Source organism: Ictidomys tridecemlineatus, chromosome 11, assembly GCF_052094955.1.
Source record: "Ictidomys tridecemlineatus isolate mIctTri1 chromosome 11, mIctTri1.hap1, whole genome shotgun sequence".
Lineage (NCBI taxonomy): Eukaryota > Metazoa > Chordata > Mammalia > Rodentia > Sciuridae > Ictidomys > Ictidomys tridecemlineatus.
In genome coordinates, this window is record NC_135487.1 from 130,277,157 (window position 1) to 130,299,348 (window position 22,192).

The window sequence follows — 22,192 nt, forward strand, 5'->3', positions numbered from 1 at the left end:
CCCTTCATAATGGGACATTTCACAGTGAAAGGTACCTTCAAATAGAGCTAAAAGTAAGCCCATCCGTGCTGGGCCTTAGAAACGGTACTTTCAAGTTGCAGAGTGCCACTTGGTTGAAATGCCACGTCCCTGTCAGGCTCTTTCCTGTTCAGGGAAGGGAAGGTGTGAAGTGGAAGGCAGGGCAGCTCTGGGGAGGCCAGGAGAGCTCCCGCTCGCTGCCGTCCCCAGGTTGGGGCTCTGGCCAGGTTCACCGGAGGCGGCTGATGGCAAGCTACAAGTCTGGGCAGCTCTTGAAACCCAGCTCTGGGAAACAGGCCCCCATGGCAAAGGTCCCAGAGAGGAAGACTCAGTCCTGCCTCCACAGAATATGGAAGCAGCACAGAGGAACTGGCTTTGAAAAATGACAAAACACAGGCAATAAACGGGCCTCAGAGGCCAGGAGCAGCTTACTCACCCCTCTCTCAGGCCCTGAGCACCTTCTCCTGAGCCAGCCGCCCACCCAACTTCCACCTTGAACTGAAAAGATCGCCAGCGTGTCCACTAGCTTTGCAGGGCTGCTTCCTCTTCCACAAACCCTCCTCATCCCCTTGGCAAGCCCCCTTCCTTTTGACAGTGGTGTCTAAACTCTGGGAAACAAACATCAGAGGTACTTTTCTGTCCAAGGACTCTCTTAGAGCACTAGTTCCAGGCTCCAGGCCATTTACCGTCTCTAACCCCAATCCCTGCCCCTCCCACCAGCCCAGGAGGCCCCTTGGAGAGCCTCCTTTCCTGCAGGGCAGCACACAGGCTCCCAGGCCACTCCTCCAGCCAGGCCAGTCTTCTTGGCACCGTGACCAACCCCGCCCTGCTTCCACCCTGTTAGGATTCGGAGACAAGCACAGTCTAGATAGACCCATGCCAAACAAGACTGCCGGGGAAAGAAGAGACCCAGCTGTCAGAACACAAATCCAGGTCTGTGGAGGATTTCTGGTGCCTTGTGAAACCTATAGTGAGAATTAGCTGGGAAGCAGAAGGGGAGGAAAAGTAATAGGAGGAAAAGTCACACTCTCCACCGAAGGAGAAGAGGGGACTAGAATGAAATAGGGCAGGAAATGGGGATTGGTGTTTCCCGTTTCTTTGGCCCAGAGAGGGGTCATGTAAATTCAGCTATGTCCCCAATTAGCCCTGCTGTTGACTGCCTTTTTGGAAGAAAAAAAAAAAAAAAAGCCATTGGACTAATTGGATGATGCCCAGAGACAGTCAGAAACTCAACCCTTGAACAGCTGCAGTCAGCATTTCTGTGGGGTGTTTTTCCTTTCTGCCAAGGACGTGGAGTTGCTCATTTCCCCCCAGGGCTGACTGGCATATCTCTATGTCATCTCAACACCTCTACCTCCAACCATTTCCAAATGAGGAGGACACAGAGTGGCCAAGCTCAGGAATGAATCCACAGGCCTCTGCCTAAGACGGGGTCAAAGCTAAAGATAGGGGCCACCTTCTGCCATGGGGACTCAACTGCAGAGCTGGTCTGCTTCTACTCCTCTGGTGGCCACAGCATCCTCCCACCACAGTGCTGGGACATTTGGACCACACCGCTCAGACGTGAACAACAGGCGCCCATCTTTAAGAGGCACTAAAATGATGCTTGAGTCCTCCCAATACTGGGGATTGAGCCCAGGGCCTCATGTGTGCTATTAGGCTACATCCCCAGGCCCTAAATTCCGCTTTTTCGTCTTCCCCCAAAAGTAAAAAGGAAACCAGACCAAGAGGTTAAAGGGACATATTAACATAATTTATTAAGTTCACCAGACAAAGAATGAGAACTGGAGGGACATGGAGATCACCTGGCCCAGCACCGTCATCTCACAGACAGGGGACTGCCTGGAGTCCCAGAACACCATGACAAAGCCAGAACACGCACCCAGTCCTGATCCACAGACACACAGACGCAACGGTTCTGACTGTGAGCCAAGCAGAACCTGGACTTATCCATATTTATTTTAAGATCTGTTTCCTAAAGCATCACACTCTTACGATGATTATATACTTCTTAGGGCTGCAGGAAAGTCCTAAAGGAAACATAACGAGCTACAGGGTCATTCAGAACCAGGCTTAAAGACAATCATAAAGCAGAGCCCTTCAGAGGGGCCGGGGGAGAATCCACCCCTGCTCTGAAAGGGTCCTGATCCCCCTGTTCCTCCGACCCCGAGCCTCAGGGAAAGTGCACCCGCCTTCCTGAGTACAGACCAAGCTTGAGGAGAAAGGGAGAAGAAGCAGGTAGCAGAAGGCAAGTAAGGTCCATCACAACCCATTCCGAACTCAGCAAGGCCGAGGGGAACATTCTTCCAAGTTTCCAGTAAATCCAAACACCCCAAAGAGAAGGCCACAGGACTTTGGTATTAATCAATGATGAGATGTAACCAGAAACACCAATAACTTAGCAAATAAATACAACGAGGGTTTTGCTGGGACTGACGTAATTCAGTGAAAACACAGCGATGAGGCGCGGTCAGAGAGGCTGAGGCGTGCCCTGCAGCGTGCCTCGGGGAAGACCCGAGAGCACCCAGGCGCTGGCACAACAGAGAAGCCGAAAATAACTTCCCACAGTCCCACGGAGTCCTGTTGCTCTAGCTACTCCCTTGTCCCCAGAAAAACAAGGCTGTCCAGTCAAAGTCAGGTTCTCTGACTGACCAGGCCTCAGCAGGTGGCCCAACTGTCTGAAGGACGCCCAAGTCCACAGGGGCTGAGGGTGGGGCAAGGAGAAAACAAACAGTTAGTTGCTAAGAACTGAGCTGTTTGCAGAGGAACTTCATTCCTCCAGGACATGCCCCAGTCACTCTGGACACCTGGGCCTCCGACTTTTAGTGTTTGACAAACATGAGGGCCTGGCTTCTGGTGCTGCGGACTCCAGGATACAGAGAGAGGTTCTGCTGCAGAGAAAACAATGACTAGAGGATAAGGATATCGCCTCGCTCCTGCTAGCAAGCGAGTCTTCCAAGGGGCCGCAGTGTCCAGGAGGTGCTCGTGCTCCGTCTGCCCAGCAAACAGAGGACACGAGCTTGGGGACAGTGGAGCACACACGCCCCACGTCCTGGGTGTAGCCAGGAAACAGTCTGAATGAAGTCAAAGCCAATGTTAACAGCCTACAGGGAAGGTGGGCTTCTCCGCAGGTGACAGGTGGCAGCAGTGGCAACGTCCATCTCCTGGAGCTCAGGTTTCCACCACCCGGATCAGAGGCATGGGCTTGGGGCTGGGGGGCTTGGATATCCTAACACTGAAAAGAAAGGTGGAGACGATGAGGGCATGTTGCCGCCCTCCCCGCACATGGCCTCCCTCCCTCATCTGCCTCTGGAATCTTGCACCTCATTGCGGGCGGACCTCCTGAGTTTCAAGGGCTTTGAAACAGTAAGTTTTAGAAACACCCAAGAGAAGATCTAGGGCATGATACATGTGTCTGGTGACAAATACCTATAATCTCAAGGACTCAGAAAGCTGAGGTAGGAGGACCCCAAGTTCGAGGTTAGCCTCAGCAACTTAGCAAGATCCTGTCTCAAAATTAAAAAATAAACAAACAAACAAAAAACCCAGCACAGTGGCACATGCCTGTCATCCCAGCAGCTCGAGATGCGGGAGGGTTTTGAGTTCAAAGCCAGCCTCAGCAAAAGCGAGGCGCTAAACAACTCATGAGACCCTGTCTCTAAATAAACTACAAACTAGGGCTGGGGATGTGGCTCAGTGGTTGAGCACCCCTGGGTTCAATCCCCAATATCTCCCACCCCCCCAAAAGATAAAGGCAGTTAAACATCTGAGAAATGGGCTGGGGTTGTGGCTCAGTGGTGGAGTGCTCACCTGGCATGCACGAGGCACTGAGTTTGATTCTCAGTACCACATAAATATAAAACAAAGATATTGCATCCACTTTAAACTAAAAAATAAGTATTTTTTAAAAAGTCCAAGAAATGGTTCTTGATTTTTTTTCAGTACTTTGGGCCCTTTTGTGAATCTCTATGAAGACCCTCTCTTAAAATATACCGATATTAACATACATATTTATAATATACAAATATGACAATAAACTTGGCATGCAATCTCAGGAGGCTCATTCACCTCTAGCATCCACCCATGGGCCTTCCTGGCTTCCTGATATCAGGCTTTATTCTAAATAGGCTAGAAAATGGGTCAGATCAGAGACTGAGAGAGCAAAGTTCGATTTAAAGAGCCTTGTCCTTGCCTTAGTACCCTTCATTCCCCCTCCCCACCTGGGCCCACACAGGCGCTCACCTGCCCAGGTTCTCGGTCTTGGCCCGGGTCTGGGTACTGAAGTTGCCGTAGCTGATCTGCTTCTCTATCAGGTGTTCCATCCGGTCGTGCATCTCTAAATTCTGCAACACAGGCTTTGGGGTCACAGTGGCCCTTCTCTGGCTTTCCGTGTGTCACAGTTAGCTAGCTCCTTCTGGTCTCTCTACCTCTGTCTCCGCTGCTCTTGCCACACCCCGACCATGCACCCCACCTCCTTTCTCCCCTCATTCCTGTCACTGCAGATGGCTCTCTTCCTCTAACACCTGTTTCTCAGTAACTGTGCAATCATTCCCAAATCTTCTCTGTATATATTTCCTGTGTGTAGCTTCTTGATGCCAGTTGCGATTTCATGGGTCTCTATACTATCCTACTAAGTATTCTTTTTTTTTAAATGTATTTTTGTCTCTAACTCTATAGACTACAAACTCACTAACGATAACAACCTGTCTCCATTTGTCTCCCCCACTACAAGAATCATTACACAGTGGATGCAAAATGATCTTCAGGTGGCCAGCGGACAGGAAGGGCTCTGCAGCAAAGCAGAAGTCAGACTAGGAAGACAGCCCCTTAGCCAGCTGACCTCATGACCTCAGCCATGAGAAGACTCCAACTGTGGAAGGCCTCCTGCTCCTTCAAAGCCCGGCCCCACTGCCAGACCTCTGAAGTCCAGACAGTCAGAGGTTTCCATGGCAGGTGACTTGCACCATAATATTATGCCCCTTGAGGGCAGGGGCTGGTCTTACCATTGCCAGCAAGTCCCTAAAGGTCTTCAAACAATGACCACCAAGCAACCGTCACAGATACGTCTCTCTGCTAAGTAGCAGCTAGACAGGACCAAGACCCCTCCCATCACTGCTCCCTCCCTCAAGAGCCCTGTTTGCAGCTGGAGCTGCCCACACACATACCTCTGCCTCCAGATAGGCGACCTTCTCCTTGAGCTCCTGGATAGTGGCATCCTTAGACTGGATCACAGCTTTTGAATTCTGGAGCTGCAAAGATGTAGGAGACACTGGAGCTCCTTTTGCAATGACTCATTACACCAAACTGCACCCCATCCGCTGGGGACGCCAGCAGAGATGAAAGGAGGGCTGTGCAACTCTTTTTTTTTTAAATTTATTTTTTAGTTATAGTTGGACATAATACCTTTATTTTATTTACTTATTTTTATGTGATGCTGAGGATCTTACCTAGGGCCTCGCACATGCTAGGCGAGCACTCTACCGCTGAGCCCCCGCCCCAGCCCAAGCCACAACCCCAGTCCTGTGCAACTCTTGAGTGACTTGGGAAGTATGAGGGGCGCATCACTCTGATAATCCAAAATACATTAATATATACTCTATTCCATTTGGCTCTGGAAAATACAAATTATTTATTCATTTGATAAATATTTATTAGGAAGGTTGTGGTGTATATCTTAATCCCAGATACTTGGGAGGCTGAGGCAAGAGGATTACAAGTTCAAGGCTAGCCTGGGCAATTGCAAGATCCGTCTCAAAATGAAAAAATTAGGGGGTGGGTCGTGGCTCAGTGATAAAGCACTTGCCTAGCATGTGTGAGACAGTGGGTTCGATTCTCAGCACTGCATATAAATAAATAAAGGTCCATCGACAACTAAAAAATATATTTCATGAAAAAATTAAAAGGGGTGGGGATATAGGCCAGTAGTAGGGTACTTGCCCAGCATGTACAAGGCCCTGGTTCAAACCCCAGTATCGCCCCCCCCCCAAAAAATTGAATGTTTAACTGCATGACAATACCCAATACCTGTTCTAGACAGGGAGACGGCAGAACAAAACAAGGGACGCTGACGTGAAGGAAACAGGACCTCCCGACTAGGGGTGTGTGTGTGTGTGTGTGTGTGTGTGTGTGTGTGTGTGTGTGTGTGTGTGTTTTAGTACTGGGGATTAAACCCAAGGATGGCTTACCACCGAGCTACATCCCTAGCACCTTTATATTTTTATTTTGAGACAGGGTCTTACTGAGTTTCCCAGGATGGACTTGAACTTCTAATCCTCCTTCCTCAGCTTCCCAAGTAGCTGGGATTTTAGGTGTGTGCCACCAGCACCCAGCTCAACTCTTAAATTCTTTCAACACAGTTCTACAAACTGGCACCTCTGGAGGTCCTACCCTAAAGTTCGGGCACAGTAAGGGACAAAGGCTGATGACCTGCACATAGACAACTGGGTTTATTATGGCTCAATTACTCATTTTCCAGCACTCTTCAGAGGATGAGGGAGAAAGACCTTTTCCTTCCTTTCCCATTGGACAGCAATATCCAAATGGCCAAAACAAGTAGAAGGAAAGTAAATCCCAATAACTCAAACCCTAGTAATTGGTAGATATAAATTTTTTATGAGAAATACATGAATCTGAGCCAAGCTACCCAGGAGAATAAATAAATAAAAGCACAGGCTTAGGGAAAACCCAGGGCGGGTTGAGGTCTAGCTCTGCTCACCTGCTCAATCATTTGCCGGACTTTCCGCTGCTGGCTCTTGAGCATGTCGTCCAAGTGGTGGATCTTCTCCCGCAGCCCAGCCACTTCCTTTTCCAGGGTGGCAGCCCTGGGAATAAAGACCAGAAGCCTGAGGCAAGGGGGAAAAGATGCCAGGGACAGAAGAGGAGACTGCACTTGAACTTGGGAGGTTCCCACCAAGTGTGATTCCCTGATTTCCCCAGCAGTTTGCCCTAAAGGACAGGTGATGAGACACCTTAGAACATCACATTAGAAGCACAATCAGATCATCTACTTCAAATAAGGAAAGTGTAGTTCAGACAGGCTGGAGGGGTAAGTCATTCTGGATAGCTCTAGAGGGTAAAATTAGACCCGGCCAGTAGACAGCCGTTCCTGGGAGGTGGTTTTTATATTAACACAGGAAGAATTCTCAGTATAGAAGCTGTCACGGAGTGAACTGCCTGACGTGTAATAAGCCCCTCATTACTGGGAAGCTTCACATACGAACTGGGATTTCTTTTTCTTTATGCATCCTGGGGTTTGACCCAGAGGTGCTTTAACACTGAATTTCACCCCAAGCCCTTCTTATTTTATTTTGAGACAGGCTCTCATTAAGTTGCTGAGGCTGGTCTCAAACTCACAATCCTTCTGCCTCAGCTTCCTGAACACTGAGATCATAGCTGTATACCATTGTGCCCATCTAGAACTGGAATTTTTATATTCAGTGCCATGAAACTGACAGGAATTTTGTACCAGGAGGGAGATAGGATTTAAGGATACTTAAAGCTTCTATTCTAAATCTCCTGATTCCTAAACCACTGTTGCTTCCTTTGCATTCTAAGGAAACTGAGCCAAGTTCCCTAATAAGAAATATGTATTTGGTCTTTGTCCCCAGTTCTTTTTTTAAATTTTTTATACCTTTATTTTATTTACTTATTTTCATGTGGTGCTGAGGCTTGAACCCAGGGTCTTGCGTGTGTTAGGCGAGCGCTCTACTGCCAAGCCACAACCCTGACCCTGGCCCCAGTTCTTGACAGAGAATTCCTAAACTCTTAGAATTCCCTAACTAGAGGAATGATGGTAGAGGTGTGTTTTAATATTTGGTCTTTGTTTCTAGATCCTGAAAAGACCCTTAGGATCTCCAGGAATGATTAGAGTGTCTTTGGTAGGCTAATGAGGTCTACACTGACTCTGGGCAGTCAGTCTCAGGTTGAATTAAGTCGTAGGGTACTCAGTTTATGTTGACAGAGAAGTGGAGAATTGCTGGTGTGCAAACCTACACATTTGGAGTCAGAAGTGTCACAAGAAGAGACACAGTTTTCCTTTAGTCAGGTTTGGATCCCTGAAGAGCTGCTCTTCCTAGTTACTCCCAGTTCTGCTTGAAAAAACTGACAAGCACATGCTGCTAATAGTGGGCAGTACTCGGGGTTGGGTGGGGTAGACAGGACCTGAGCCATCCCACATCCTTCCTAAACTTCTACTCTCCACCCTCAGCTCTGCAATGCCCTATTTCTCAGTCTCCTTTTATTTAGAAAACCAGCATTTAGAATGCATGGCTATCACCTGTAATCCCAAGATTAAACAGGCTCACGCAGGAGAATCGCAAGTTCAAGGCTAGCCTCAATAACAGCAAGACTCTGTCCCAAATAAAAAAAATTAAAAAAAAAATACTGGGACATAGCTTGTGGAAGAGCACCCCTGGTTCAATGAATCTCCAGTACCAAAAAAAAAAAAAAAGATGCATAGCTATTTATTGATTACTATTTTCAAGCCTAGATTTGGGATAATCTAGTCCTTTTTGTTTCTTATTCCTCCCCTCTCTTGGTCTATCTATGAATGCCTCAAACACAAAGGAGTACTGAATACAGTCATTCCCCAGTATCCAGGAGGATTGGTTCCGGGAATCCCAGGAATACTCAAGTTCCTTAGATCAAATGAGGTATCTACATAACCTCTGCATATTCTTCTGAATACTATAAATCATCTCTAGATCACTTATATAACATTATGTAGGGGCTGGGGATGTGGCTCAAGTGGTAGTGCGCTCGCCTGGCATGCGTGCGGCCCAGGTTCGATCCTCAGCACCACATACAAACAGAGATGTTGTGTCTGCTGAAATCTAAAAAATAAATATTAAAAATTCTCTCTCTCTCTCTCTCTCTCTCTCTCTCTCTCCCCTCTCACTCTCTCTTTAAAAAAAAAAAGAAATCTAAAAAATAAACATTAAAATTTTAAAAAATGGCATGAAACTATTAAAAAAAAACATTATGTAAATGCTAGATAATTGGTTGTTATGCTGTACTGTTTAGGTAACAATGACTAGAAAAAAAGTTCGCCCAGTTTTAGTACAGATGCAATTTTTATCCCCCTGAACATTTTTTTCCTACTTTAGTTTTTTTTATTATTTTTTTAGTTGTAGATGAACACAGTACCTTTATTTCATTTGTTTTTATTTTTATGTGGGGCCGAGGATCAAACCTGGTGTCTCAGGCATGCTAGGCAAGCGCTTTGCCACTGAGCCTCAGCCCCTGAGCCTCAGCCCAGCCCCTCCCCTTGAACATTTCAATCCCCAGTTGGTTGAATCTGCAGCTGTGGATACAGAGGGCCAATTATAATTTAAAAGTCATTCTGATATAAAGTCAAATGAGAAAGGAGGCTACAATAAGACACCGACAGTTTCCTTCCAGGAAGGACAAACCTAAGTTGTCCAAAAGAAGAGAAAAGGGAGGCTGGGCTGGGGCTCAGAGGTAGCGCACTTGCCTGGCATGTGTGAGGCACTGGGTTCCATCCTCAGCACCACATAAAAATAAATGAATAAAATAAAGGTCCATCAACAACTAAAAAATTTTAAAAAAATAAGAGGAAGAGAAAAGGCCTCCTTAAGGCTGAGCAGTTCTGACTGTGCCTGTTAACCCTGAACTCCCTCACAAGGCGCTCTAGGTAATGTCTGCTCAAGTACAAAATTGCCCATCTCACACAATGGGGTCATACCCAATATGCCGATGTTAAAACTTATTTACTATTTGAGATTTTATTTATTGTCAATGGCATAAATAATTTCCAAATTCCTGAAGGTTCGGAAGGCATATTCTTTTCCCTGTAATTTCATTGCTCTGAAGCTTCTTTTCTCCTCTGATGAGAGGGAATTTGCAAAACCCTCTAACCTTGGAGGTAAAAAAGACCTCAGGCAGTGGAATGAGACAGACATCATTACCCTAATGCACTCCGCTCTCATATGTAACAACAACAAAAAGACCTCCGTGACCCCCTCCATGCCACAGTGGACAGGTGGGTCTCAGTTTCTACCTAAACTGCTTCCAGGAACAGAAAATCCTCGTGAAGCTGCTCACCCTGTCTTTCATCAGCATGGCTGAGAGGAAGTTACTGGCCCTCAGATAGCGGTAGTCAGATTCTGCTTTGGGGGTTGGACACCATGGAGTGGTACATCCAGTGGGGTCACCTCTGGAATGACAGGCTATGACAACAGGGGCTTTTCCAGCTCTTCCTCGACCTAAGCTATAAAATCGTAACAACTGGGCTGTGGTACAGCTCAGTGGTAAAACACTTGCCTATCATGCACCAGGCCCTGGGTTCAATCCCCAGCACTGCAAAAACACACAGATATCTACATAGATAGATATCTAGAGAAAAAGCCTTTCTTCTTAAAAAAATTTTGAAGTTATTGATTGCCCCATGGAAAATGAAATCCCAGCAGACAGCAAGCAGCCTTCCAAGTAGCATCTCCCGGGGTGGGGCTCCACCTGAGCAAGCACGCTGTGAGGCAGGGCGGGAAGACCGGACGTCAGCACCAGCTTCCTCCCCAGACCTGGCCACCCTGGGAGCTGCGGGCTCACGGCCCACCCTCCTGTGCACCCCAACTTCACATGGACAACAGCTCTTACTTTTCTTGTTCTGCTTGGCAGTCAGCGTTCTTGCTCTGAAGTTCCTCTAGGGCCACCTCCCCTTCTCTGACTTTGGCCAGTAAGGCCTGATGCTCCTGGTGGGCCAAAGAAAGAACACCTAGCACGGCAGACGGCACGGTCTCTGGTCTGGGTAAGCAGGCACCAAGGTTGGGACTCAGCCCTGCTGGTCCTGGGCCAGCTGCCAGAGAGCAGCAGGCCAAGCTGGTTGGATGGGTGCCCTCCCCAGGCAGGGAGAACCCTTCCCACCCTCAGCACACAGAAACTTCCCAGCCTCACCCAGCCGCCCCGAGGAAGGACCCGGCCCGACACTAGACAAGCCCATCGGCCAGCGCTGGTGGCCAGTCTCTGCAGAACCAGATCAAGTGACTGCTAAGGAACAGTCTTCAAAAGCCAAAAGGAGCACCTAGCAGATGCCCATCTAGTACGGGGCTCTGTGTGAACCCAGCTAAAGTGTAGATGGGTTCAGCTCAAGTGACGGGAACTGAAGGGAGGTGGCGGACCAACCTTCCTGGGCGACGTGGCCCCACACCACAGGGAAAAAGACTCCGATTCCTTAAAGGCCAAAGGGTACTCAAGGGGCTGTCAGAGCTGTGAAATGAGCTTTTTTGGAGCTGCTTGGGAAAAGGAGAGTTCAGGGGCCATCTTGGCCCATCCTTGGCCCCTCCAGCCCACAGGCCAGGCCCTGAGGACAAGACCCAGCCATTACCGCCTCCATGCCCAGCAGGCGCCTCTGCAGCTCCCCGATTTCTGCTTCTTTCTGCTCCACTCTGTCCTCCTCTCTCTGAAGGGCCACATTGCTCTGCTCTGCTTCTCGCTGGTACCGGCTGAGTGTGACCTGACACAGGAAGGGCATGTGTTCAGTGGGGGGAAGCACCAGAACAGAACCCAGGAACCTGGGGGGGCGGGGCCCTGGAGCTGTGGTAGGAGTGCACTGCCCCCTCCCAACCTGCTCAGGACCCCCTGGAGGACTTTCAGGGACTGACCCCTCTCTAAGACTCACTAGCACAGTTCACTGATGCCACTTAATGTGACTCTTGGCTGGGTGAGTGGTACAGGGACTTATACTCAGGAGGCCGAGGCAGGAGGATTCCAAATTAAGGCAACTTAGAGAGACCTGTCTCAAAATCAGTAAAGCTGGGGATGTAGCCCAGTGGGTAAAGTGCCCCTGGATTCGATCCCCAGTATTACAAAATAAAATTAAATAAACATAAAAATAGAACAAAACAAAATGAAGAAATAAAATTTAAAAAAGAAAACTTTAAAAAAAAGGGGGCTGGGGTTGTGGCTCAGTGGCAGAGCACTCGTCTAGCGCGTGCAAGGCCCTAGGTTCGGTCCTCAGCACCACATAAAAATAAATAAATAAAACAAAGGTATTATGTCCAACTACAACTAAAAAATAAATATTAAATAAAAAAACTTAAAAAAAGAAAAAAAAGAAAGCTGAGCACAGTGGCCCACACCTGTCATCCCAGCAACTTGAGAGGCTGAGGCAGGAGGGTCACAAGTTTGAGGCCAGCCTCAGCAACTTACCAAAGCCCTGAGCAACTTAATGAGACCCTGTCTCAAAATAAAAACTAAAAAGGGATGGGAATGTGCCTCATGGTAAAGTCGCTAGGTTCAACCCCCAGTACCTAAATAAATAAAGTGACACAAGTGACACTTTTGACATGGCTGACTTTAACATCCCCACCAATCCTCCAATGCTAGCCACGCTTGCTCCAATGTTGTGGCTTTCCTACTAATTCAAAAACAAATAATCCACGGAAGGATATGCCCGTGTCCTTCTTTTCTCCCCAACTCTTCCTCTTTCCCATGGCAAGCAACATTTCAGAGCCTGGGAATTAGGGCCACCACGGCATTTAGAAGAGCTAGTGCCAGTCTGGAAGGACAGCGCAGGATTTTAGACTGTCAGAATGAGAAGAAAGGTCAGAACTTCCTCACGTTCTCCACCTGCATCTCACCAACTCCTACTGATCTCTGAACTCTCCCTTAGACATCCGTTTGGAAGAAGCCCACAGGACACGCTGCTGTCCACGCACTCTCCTGTGTGCTCCTGAGAGCCCTGCAGGCTCCGTGCCGGCACAGGCCTGGAGCAGCACAGGTACCCTGCACCTGCAGGCGGCTCCGTAGGCTGGGAGTGGAATGATGTTCCATTAATCCCATTCTGTCCTTTTCACAAGTGAAGATCAATGGCCCTATTCAAGATTGGCCAGCTAGGGACCGACAGGAGGGATCCCAAAACCCAGGTACCCACATCCACTCCAACTGAGTCCTCATCATTTGGTAAAGAATGGAGGTGACCTCTAGAAGGCCTAGCCGTACCCTGAGAAAACAGCAGCCAGATTGTCCGGCTCCTCCCAGAGTCCGGCTCAGCGAGGAGAAAGTAGGGCACAGGAAGGTGTGTGAGAGATGTGTCCACACTACACCCCAGTCCTGCGCACAGCAGGCTCACTGTAAATCTGTCCTCGCAGTGAGAAGCCAGCAGAACAGGAAACCCATGTTTTTCTGTTGTTTTTTTGGTACCAGGGATTGAAACAGGGGCGCTTAGCCACTAAGCCACGTCCCCAGCCCTTTTATTTTTTACTTTGAGACAAGATCTACTAAATTGCTGAGGGCCTCACTAAGTGCCAAGGCTTTGAATTTGTGATCCTCCTGCCTCAGCCTCCCAAGCTACTGGGATTACAGGCACACACCACTGCGCACAGCAAGGAAACCCATGTTTAATGGCTGTTTATTTTTATGGTAAGTGTAGACCAAGAGGCCAACTCACTAGGAGAGTTGAGAAAGGCCCTCAAGTAATCCATGTGAGCCTAAAACAGGTTGGCTCCATAGGCAGGAACTTAAACACAAATGCCTTTCATGTCAGTACATAAAAATTACACCCAGTCAGGTACTGGCACAATGGCACACACCTGGAACCCCAGGAACTCAGGAGGCTGAGGCCGAAGGATCACAATGCTTGAGGCCAGCCTCGGCAATTTAGTGAAACCCTGGCACAAAAAGAAAACAACAATAACAAAGGCAAAACGTCCCCAGGGGATTTAGCAGAGTGGCGGAGTGGCCCTGGGTTTATCCCCAGTTCAGCACAAAAAGAGAAAGAAAAAAAGGAAAACGGCACCCAGGGTGGCAGATGCCCAGGTAAGTGTTTACAGGGTCTGGTCCCAACCGCAAATCCCCACCACAGAATCATGAAAGTGTCTAGAACATAAAGACTACGGACTTCCTTCTGAACGTGTCCAGTGGCTCCAGCCAGGACTGTGGAATGTTGTGAGTGTCCCAACGTACCCCACAGTGGGACCACCCGAAGCGCCTCCCATTACACGTGGCTACGGTATACCGTGGGGCTGGAGAGCAGGCAGTCCCTCCTAGCCAGGCGTGGTGTGTGCATGTCTGTGAGCCCAGCAGCTCAGGAGGCTGAGGCAGGAGGGTCACGAGTCTGAGGCTTGTCATGGACACTGGAGAGACCCGTCTATAAAAAGCCAGAAGGACTGGGTATGTGACTCTCCTGGTTCAATTCTAGCACTACTAAAAAAAGGACAGAAAAAACAAGCCTCTTCTAAATCTGAGAGCAGTTGGCAGCAGCTGTTGGGGGCCTTGTGGCTTTAGGCTCAGATTCTGGGACTTTGCTCAGGAGCAGCAGACCCTGCCTGCAGGTTCAAAACCCACACTGTGCTTCTGGAATTTCCTCAAGTTCATGGTGCTCTGCGTGCAGAAGCTTCGTTCCAAAATCCACAATCTGGTCAGAGCTGCAGCCTCAACCTCTCCTTGCTCCGCTTTGTTTTTCCCAGGAAAGGTAGGTAAAAGCAGGTCCCCAAACTGACCATCACAACCGAATCACTCAGACCGTGGAAGCTGAAACGCCTTCACCACATGGCTGCCTTCATTTTATTGTATTTTCAGCACTGGGGATCGAACCAGGGCCTCTGGCATGCTGGGCAGGTGGTGCATCCCAGCCTTGGCTGCATTGTTCTGAACCACAAACGACTCTTAGCACTACCCTAAACCAAACCACTTACCATAGAAAAAGCTGAAACCGACCACCAAGAAAGAAAATGTGTGTGTGGAATACATGTACACATGCATCCATATACACAGAGAACTGAACCCAGCATCCCATGCGTGCTAGGCAAATGCCCTGCTACGAGTACATCCTCAGCCCTTTTTACTTTATTCTATTTTGATCCCCTCACCTTAGCTTTCCAAATAGCGAGGATCACAGGTGTGCACCGCTGTGCCTGCTGACCATAGCTTATTTTTTTTTTTTTTTTAAAGAGAGAGTGAGAGAGACAGGGGGACAGAGAGAGAATTTTAACATTTATTTATTTTTTCTTAGTTCTCGGCAGACACAACATCTTTGTTTGTATGTGGTGCTAAGGATCGAACCTGGGCCGCACGCATGCTAGGCGAGCGCGCTACCGCTTGAGCCACATCCCCAGCCCCATAGCTTATATTTCTAAAACCCTTTTAGAATAAAGTATCCTATGTATATACTGCACAATCACACAGTCCTCACACAATCCACATGTGAAGTGTATTTCATGACTCTTTTTGACAAAAGTTGAAAACAACTTTTTGTTTTTTTGCTCTTTGACTCTACAGGATGTTAAAATACTTGCTCAAGTAAGACTTTAACCTTGAGGCAATTTATCATTCTCAGTACCTGTTTTCCTTATCAACTTTTAAAAAAAGATTTTTTTAGTTGTAGATGGACACAGTACCCTTATCTATTTGTTTCTTTTTTAAATTTTTATCTTTAGTTGTAGTTGACACAATTCCTTTATTTCACTCTGTTCTTCTGAGGTGCTGAGGGTCGACCCAGGCCCCACACGTGCTGGCGATGCTCTGCCACTGAGCCTGGCCCTGCCTTCTTTTTTTTAATTTATGAAAAGCAGCGTTCAGGCTGGTCTTCCTCTTTCCACCTGGAACGCCCAGGCAGAATCTAGTCCTCACATAACATTTTTTGAAATAAAACCACTTTATATGTAAATGAACAATAGCGGCCACAGACAGTTTCGTGGAGTAGTTAGAAACCACCCTCTGTGTCTCATTTTGTACTCGAAAGAATTCTCTAAAAAGTGTGGGAGACCTCCCATCCTCCTAACCGTAGCAGGGCTCTCACCACTCACAGATCCTGGTTTGCTGTTGCTGTGTGGGGTGAAGCCCAGCACTCTCCACTGAGCGGCGTCACGGCAGTTCCTGTGTGGTTTTTATTTTGAGACTGGGCCTCACTGAGTTGCAGAGCCTGTCCTGGAACTTGTGACCCTCCTGCCTCAGCCTCCCGAGTAGCTGTGCCACTGTACCCAGCTGAAATCTGACCTTTGAACTATGGACAATGAACACTGTAAATGTCCAAGAGAAGTAAAAACAGACAGGGAGTGCCCCAGGCCTCAAAGCACCCCCTTTCCAGTTGGCGGCACCAGCCGGAAAAATAATGAAGTCCGTGCCAAGAAGGACACTGTCATGTGCGTCCAGTTGCCTATTCCTTGAGCACCTTTTCCCCCAACCCCAAATCCTACCTCGAAAGCCGCCCGGTCTGACTGGTGCTGCCGCTCAGCCTCCTGCAGCTTGGCAAGCAGCTCCTGCACGGTCCTCCTCAAGCTCTCGACATCCTCGTTTACGTAGGTGTCCACCTATGACCAGAGCAGGGAGGGGAAGGTGAAGCCACGTGTCTGAGACGCGGGAAGAGAAGATCCCTCCCTGAGACCCACAAAAGAATCACCATCACACCAGGGGAGAGCTGGTCTTCACCAGCCAAGAGTTCTGGGCCATTCACATGAAAACATCCCCCTTCACATCCTGAAGGACTCGCCAGCCTCCCGGGGGGCAGGGCACATGCACTCGGTGGACTGAGGCAGGGGATGATCTCAAGTCCAAGATCAGCCTCAGCAACCGAGTGAGACCTCATCTCAAAATAGAAAGTAAAAAGACTGGGGATGTTTCTCAATAGTAAAATGCCCCTGGGTTCAATCCCCAGTTCCTAATTAAACAGATTTAATTTTTTAAAAAAGGGCTGGGAACGTAGATCCGAGGTTCAGTGCCTGCCTAGCCTATCTATGTGAAGCTCTGAGTTCAATCCTCAGTGTCATGAAAGAAAGGAAGAAAGAAAGAAAAATAAAGGCCCAAAGGAGCAAGTAGTCAGGCAGCAACTGACATGGAAGCTGTTTCTGTCCTTCCACTGGGAACTCTACCCTCTGGGTGAAGGTGTTGCGGCTCCCTGTCCTGCAAGACGGGAGACATTTTCTGTCTCAGAGACGCTCAGGGAGCGGGTGGTATCTGAGGCCTGGTGCCTGCGCAGCAGAGACGGGGGCCAGACCCTGCATGTCAGCTCAGCCCTAACTACCAGCCCACGCTGGGTGTGTCTGGGAGACACTGAGCAGCACCTGGACGAGACAGCTTTTCTGTGTCTGATCAGATTCTGGGGCTCCTTGGGTGCTTTGGCCATAAACCTGTCCATCCCTGGGTGGTGACCTTTAACATGCTGGCCTGTGCGGAGGTCAGCAAAGATGGGCCTTTGAGCTGCTCTCCTTTGTGATGGAGTGAGATTGTTCCTGTGCTTGAGGAAGTTTAGTCCAAAGGAGATCATGTCCCTGCTCCAGAGGGCTCTGGTTTGATGGAGGGAAGTAGGACCTACACATCAAGAGAGCACACTCCTACCTGTGAAGAGGTCGTCAGGGTGGGCGCAGTGGCACACGCCTGTGATCCCAATGGCTTGGGAGGCTGAGGCAGGAGGATTGCAAGTTCAAAGCCAGCCTCAGCAAGAGAGAGGCACTAAACAACTCAGTGAGACCCTGTCTCTAAATAAAATACAAAACAGGGCTGGGGATGTGGTCAGTGGTCAAGGGTCCCCGAGTTCAATCCCTGGTGCCAAAAAATAAAAAAGAGATCATTCAGTTAATTTGTGTATAAAAAATTACTCAACTGGGTGCAGTTGCGCCCACCTCTCATCCTAGCAGCTTGGGAGGCAGAGGCTGAGGCAGGAGGCTCCTGAGTTCAAAGCCAATTTTGGCAATTTAACAATGCCCTAAAGAACTCAGCGAGACCTTGTCTCTAAATAAAATATTTTTTAAAAGGGGACTGGAGATGTGGCTCAGTAGTTAAGTGCCCCTGGGCTCCATCTCCGGCACCAAAAAATAAATAAATAAATAAATAAAAATTTAAAGATTACCGTGTGGCCTAAAATAGCTGGGTGAGTTGTGGCTAGCAAAGTTGTTTTGTTGTTGCTCCTCTGGTACTAGGGGTTGAACCCGGCAGCACTTTAACACTGAGCTACATCCTCAGCCCTGTTTATTTTTTGAGCTCACTAAATTTCCCAGGCTGAACTCAAATTTGCAACCCTCCTGCCTCAGCCTCCCCAATAGCTGGGATCATAAGTGTGCACCACCTGCCCAGCTGCCTCCATTTCTTTCTCTGTGAACAAGAAGAAGACTCCTCAGCATACCCTGCTGTACAGGCTGCTCAAAAATAGGCAAGCTAATATTCAGTGGGGCTTTGAGCTTCTGAGAATTAAGAAGTTGACAGACATTACCACTGCATTATTTCAGTCTTTTGCCAACAATATATGGGCTACATATAGTGATTCAAAGAAAAATCCAAACTGCAAGTCTAAAGCAAGTGGCTATAATCACAACTTTAAAATCTAGACATCGATGAGTTATTTTGTCAATTCCCTATATCCTCACCTAAGCAGCTGGGACATATCCATGATGTATTTATTTCAAAGAGTGTTCTCATGAGACTGATTAATGCCATGGAAAAACTTTAAGAAAATACTAATTTATCATACAATACGAAGGGGAAAAACCCCTGAGTTATAAACTTTATTTACATGTAGGAGGGAGAGCCAGGCACAGTGGCACATGCATGTAGTCCCAGCAATTTGGGAGGCTGAGGCAAGAGGATCCTGAATTTGAGGTCAGCCTCAGCAACTTAGCAAGATCTTGTCTCAAACTAAAAAAATAATAAAGCAGGCTGGGGTTGCAGCTCAGTAGCAGAGTGCCCCGGGTTGAATCCCCAGTGCCCAGAACAACAACAAAAAAAAACCAAAAAACTTTTTACTAACAAACTAGATTTAACACAGTAATATAAAATCTTAAAAAACATATTGGGTTAAAAAAATACAGAAAAAAGAAATAACACAAGTCCATAATATAAACTGAAAACATTTTATAGCCACATTTCAAGTCCTACATTGAATACAATAGCATGAATGGGGGAAGAGAGAAAAAAATTGTAAAACCAGAAGCTGGGGTATAGCTCAGTCGGCAGAGTACTCGTCTCGAAAGCAGAAGGCCCTGGGTTCAATCCCCAGCACCAAAAAAAAAAAAAAAAAAAGTAAAACCAATCAGAGGCTTTGAGGGGACCCATGATGACAATGTGCCATGACTAGCAGGCAGATAAGAGTCAACTCTGCATTTGAGAGCTCAAAACATCCAATCCAAAAACATACCCTTGGGGCTAGGGTGTAGCTCTATGGTAGAGCCCATGCTTGGCACGCAGGAGACCCTGGGTTCAATTCCCAGCACCTAAGTCAATATCCAACCAAAGAAACAAAAGATAAATATAAAGAAATGCTACATATAGGGGGCTGGGGCTGTAGCTCAGTGGCTGAGCGCTCGCCTCACATGCGTGAGGCACTAGGTTGGATCCTCAGCACCAGATACAAAAATAAATAAATAAATAAATGCTACATATGGTACAATCTCAATATTGTAAATATATATTTTCATTGAAGAAAAGACAAATTTTCACGAAACTACATTTTTCCCCCCTCTGGGGAGACTAAAATTCACATTTTTTTCTGTGTTTCTACACTTTCCAACTTCCTACAATAAGGATGTCTTGTGTAATCACAAAACAATATAACAAACATAATTTCTTAAAAAGTATAGCCATGGAAAGAAATATCATGCAATTATTCAAAACAATGAGGTAGATCTATATGTAACTAACACGGGGAAAAGATTATAATGTACTACTTATTTGAACAAAAGAAAAACCATGACTACATCTGCAAAAAGTATGTATGAACAGCACACATATATTTATGCACATAGGACATGCTTCATACATATATTACAGTACCCAACTACGAGCGTCTGTGCACAGAGAAATACCACAGAAGACTGGTCCCAAGGCTGGCTAGAGTGTGGAATGCCCTGAGGAGCCGGTCTTGGTGCCCGGCCACATGTCAGAACATTTACTGCACAGGGTCTAGGGATGGGACCTCAGCATCATCCTGTTCAAGGCCCCCAAGGCCATTCCAATGGACAGCCAAGAACAAGATGCACTGTGCTAGAAGCACCCACCCACTTCAACCTGTCAACAGAGAAGATTTCTAAGCAGTAGGTTGAGGGAAAGAGAATTTCCGCTTTTTTTCCCTCTATTTCAGGGGTGCTTTTATTACTGAGTTATATCCCCAGCCCTTTAAAAAAATTTTATTTTATTTATTTATTTTTGGGGGTACTGGGGATTGAACTCATGGGCACTCAACCACCGAGACAATATTTTTTTTTCTTTTTTGTATTTTATTTAGAGAAAAGTGTCACTGAGTTACTTAGTGCCTTGCTAAGGCTGGTTTTTTTTAAGAGAGAGACGAGAGAGAGACAGAGAGAGAATTTTAATATTTATTTTTTAGTTTTCAGCAGACACAACATCTTTGTATGTGGTGCTGAGGATCAAACCCAGGCTGCACGCATGCCAGGCGAGCGCGCTACCACTTGAGCCACATCCCCAGCCCATAGGCTGGTTTTGAACATCCTCCTGTCTCAGCCTCCTGAGCTGCTGGGATTACAGGCATGTGTCACTATGTCCAGCTAAAATTTTTTTTTTTTTTTAATTTTGAGACAGGGTCTCACTAAAGTTGCTGAGGCTGGCCTTGAACTTGCAATCCTCCTACCTTAGCTTTCCAAGTTCCTGGGATTACAGGCGGGTACCACTGTGCCTGGCTCTCTACTTCAAATTTTACACCAAACATTACTCTTGTATTTAGACAGAAAGACAGAGACAGAGAAAGCAATGAGAAAGGGGCCAGGGAGCGGCAGTCACATGGTGGGACCCTCTGCACTGACCTCAGGTGGGCTGCTATACAGGCTCGTGGTATCTTGACTAAAACCATTTGGCTTTTCTAGCATCATCTGTTTGAAGAAAAACAAAACTGTTACTAAAGACAATTTTTTTTAGGGGGGGGGTCTACTGGGGGTTGAACTCAGGGCACTCGACCACTGAGCCACACCCCAGCCCTAGTTTGTATTTCATTTAGAGACAGGTCTCACTGAGTTTGCTTAGCGCCTCGCCATTGCTGAGGCTGGCTGTGAACTCTCCATCCTCCTGCCTCAGCCTCCCGAGCTGCTGGGTTTGCAGGCGTGCACCACCGTCCCCGTCGTAAAGTCCACTGAAGCAACTTTGAAACATCATATTCCTAAGACCTCAGATCTCAGGAGAAGGAAAGAGGGAAGGAAATGGAAAGGAAAGAGGGAGAAAGAAGCAGGAATGAAAAGAGTGATGAGGAGAGGGAGGAAAGGGAAAGGAGGGAAGAAGATAGAAGGAAGGGTGAGAGTGAGGAGAGAAGGAAGGAAGGAGGGAGGATGTGAGGAAAGAACTCCCAGTGTCCCCGGAAAAACAAAACCAGAGGTAGGGGGAACACGGCCTTGAGAGAAAAAGAAAGAGACCGCTCAGCTGATTGGAAATATGTGGGTCCCCTCCTCCCAGGAGGACAAGCAGCTGCTTGCCAGCCTCCAGGCTGCGGATGAGATCTGACACGCATCCATCACAGGGAAAGCCGCTCCTGCTATAACCCTTTCTGGCCCAGAGCTGGATCGTTCAGCCTAGGGCTGCTGGTTTGTACAGACAAGGGGCTGGGCTTTGGGGCCGGTGTCCTCCGAAGTTCTTCTGCCACCTGACAAAGCACCTCCTACCAGGCACGTGTGAGATCAGTCACTGAAAGTCCTACTTTCAGCCAAATCAAAATAAATGAGGGAAAGTCCACCCCACAAACCTAGAGCATGCCTAGGACCAAGAGGAACATTCCTGGCACCAGATTAGACCACTGTTCTTTCAGAGGGACGGGGCAGGGGCAGCTGAAGAAAGACCACCCTGCCCACACCAAAATGCAAACGAAGGAGATACAACTCAGAATCTAAAGAAGGAAGTAAGTGGAGTCAAGAAGACCTAGCTCTGCTCTGCTGAAGATATTGCTATTCTAGAATTCTAGAAAAGTTGAAAAGCAGGGTTCCCGATTACCCATCCCAAGACAGGCTTTCCAGTTTCTTGGGTCTAACATTTACTGACGTCTTTTTTGAATCCCACACGTGGAACCTGCCTCAGGATAAAGGGACAGGATGGTGAATCTCGAACTTCAAGGACTCCCACCCAGGAGAGACAGAGCTACACACAGACAGGCCACAGGTCAGACCAAGATTTTAGTTTACACATATAGGTATCACTCAAATTCAGTAAAATAACCTTATGAGAAGTCTGGATCTATGACTGCTTTGTAACTTTCTGTATTGCTCTACAATTTATTACAGAGTCCGTCGATAAA

The 22,192-nt window shown here is 47.5% G+C and overlaps 1 protein-coding gene across 2 annotated transcripts in view; it reads right to left on the bottom strand.

Annotated features, from left to right (window-relative positions):
* Positions 1–1,749: 1,749 nt before the first annotated feature.
* The window catches only part of Tuft1 (tuftelin 1), a 42,093-nt gene continuing 21,650 nt past the window's right edge, over positions 1,750–22,192 (bottom strand). For both annotated transcript variants that reach the window (XM_021730463.3, XM_013361122.4), the window contains 8 exons: positions 20,721–20,786; positions 16,170–16,283; positions 11,360–11,488; positions 10,633–10,727; positions 6,734–6,839; positions 5,184–5,267; positions 4,261–4,361; positions 1,750–3,253 (listed from right to left, as the gene is read on the bottom strand). In XM_021730463.3, the coding sequence (XP_021586138.1) occupies positions 3,190–3,253; positions 4,261–4,361; positions 5,184–5,267; positions 6,734–6,839; positions 10,633–10,727; positions 11,360–11,488; positions 16,170–16,283; positions 20,721–20,786 (759 nt within the window). In that variant the 3' untranslated portion in view covers positions 1,750–3,189. The remainder of the gene's footprint in view (positions 3,254–4,260; positions 4,362–5,183; positions 5,268–6,733; positions 6,840–10,632; positions 10,728–11,359; positions 11,489–16,169; positions 16,284–20,720; positions 20,787–22,192) is intronic.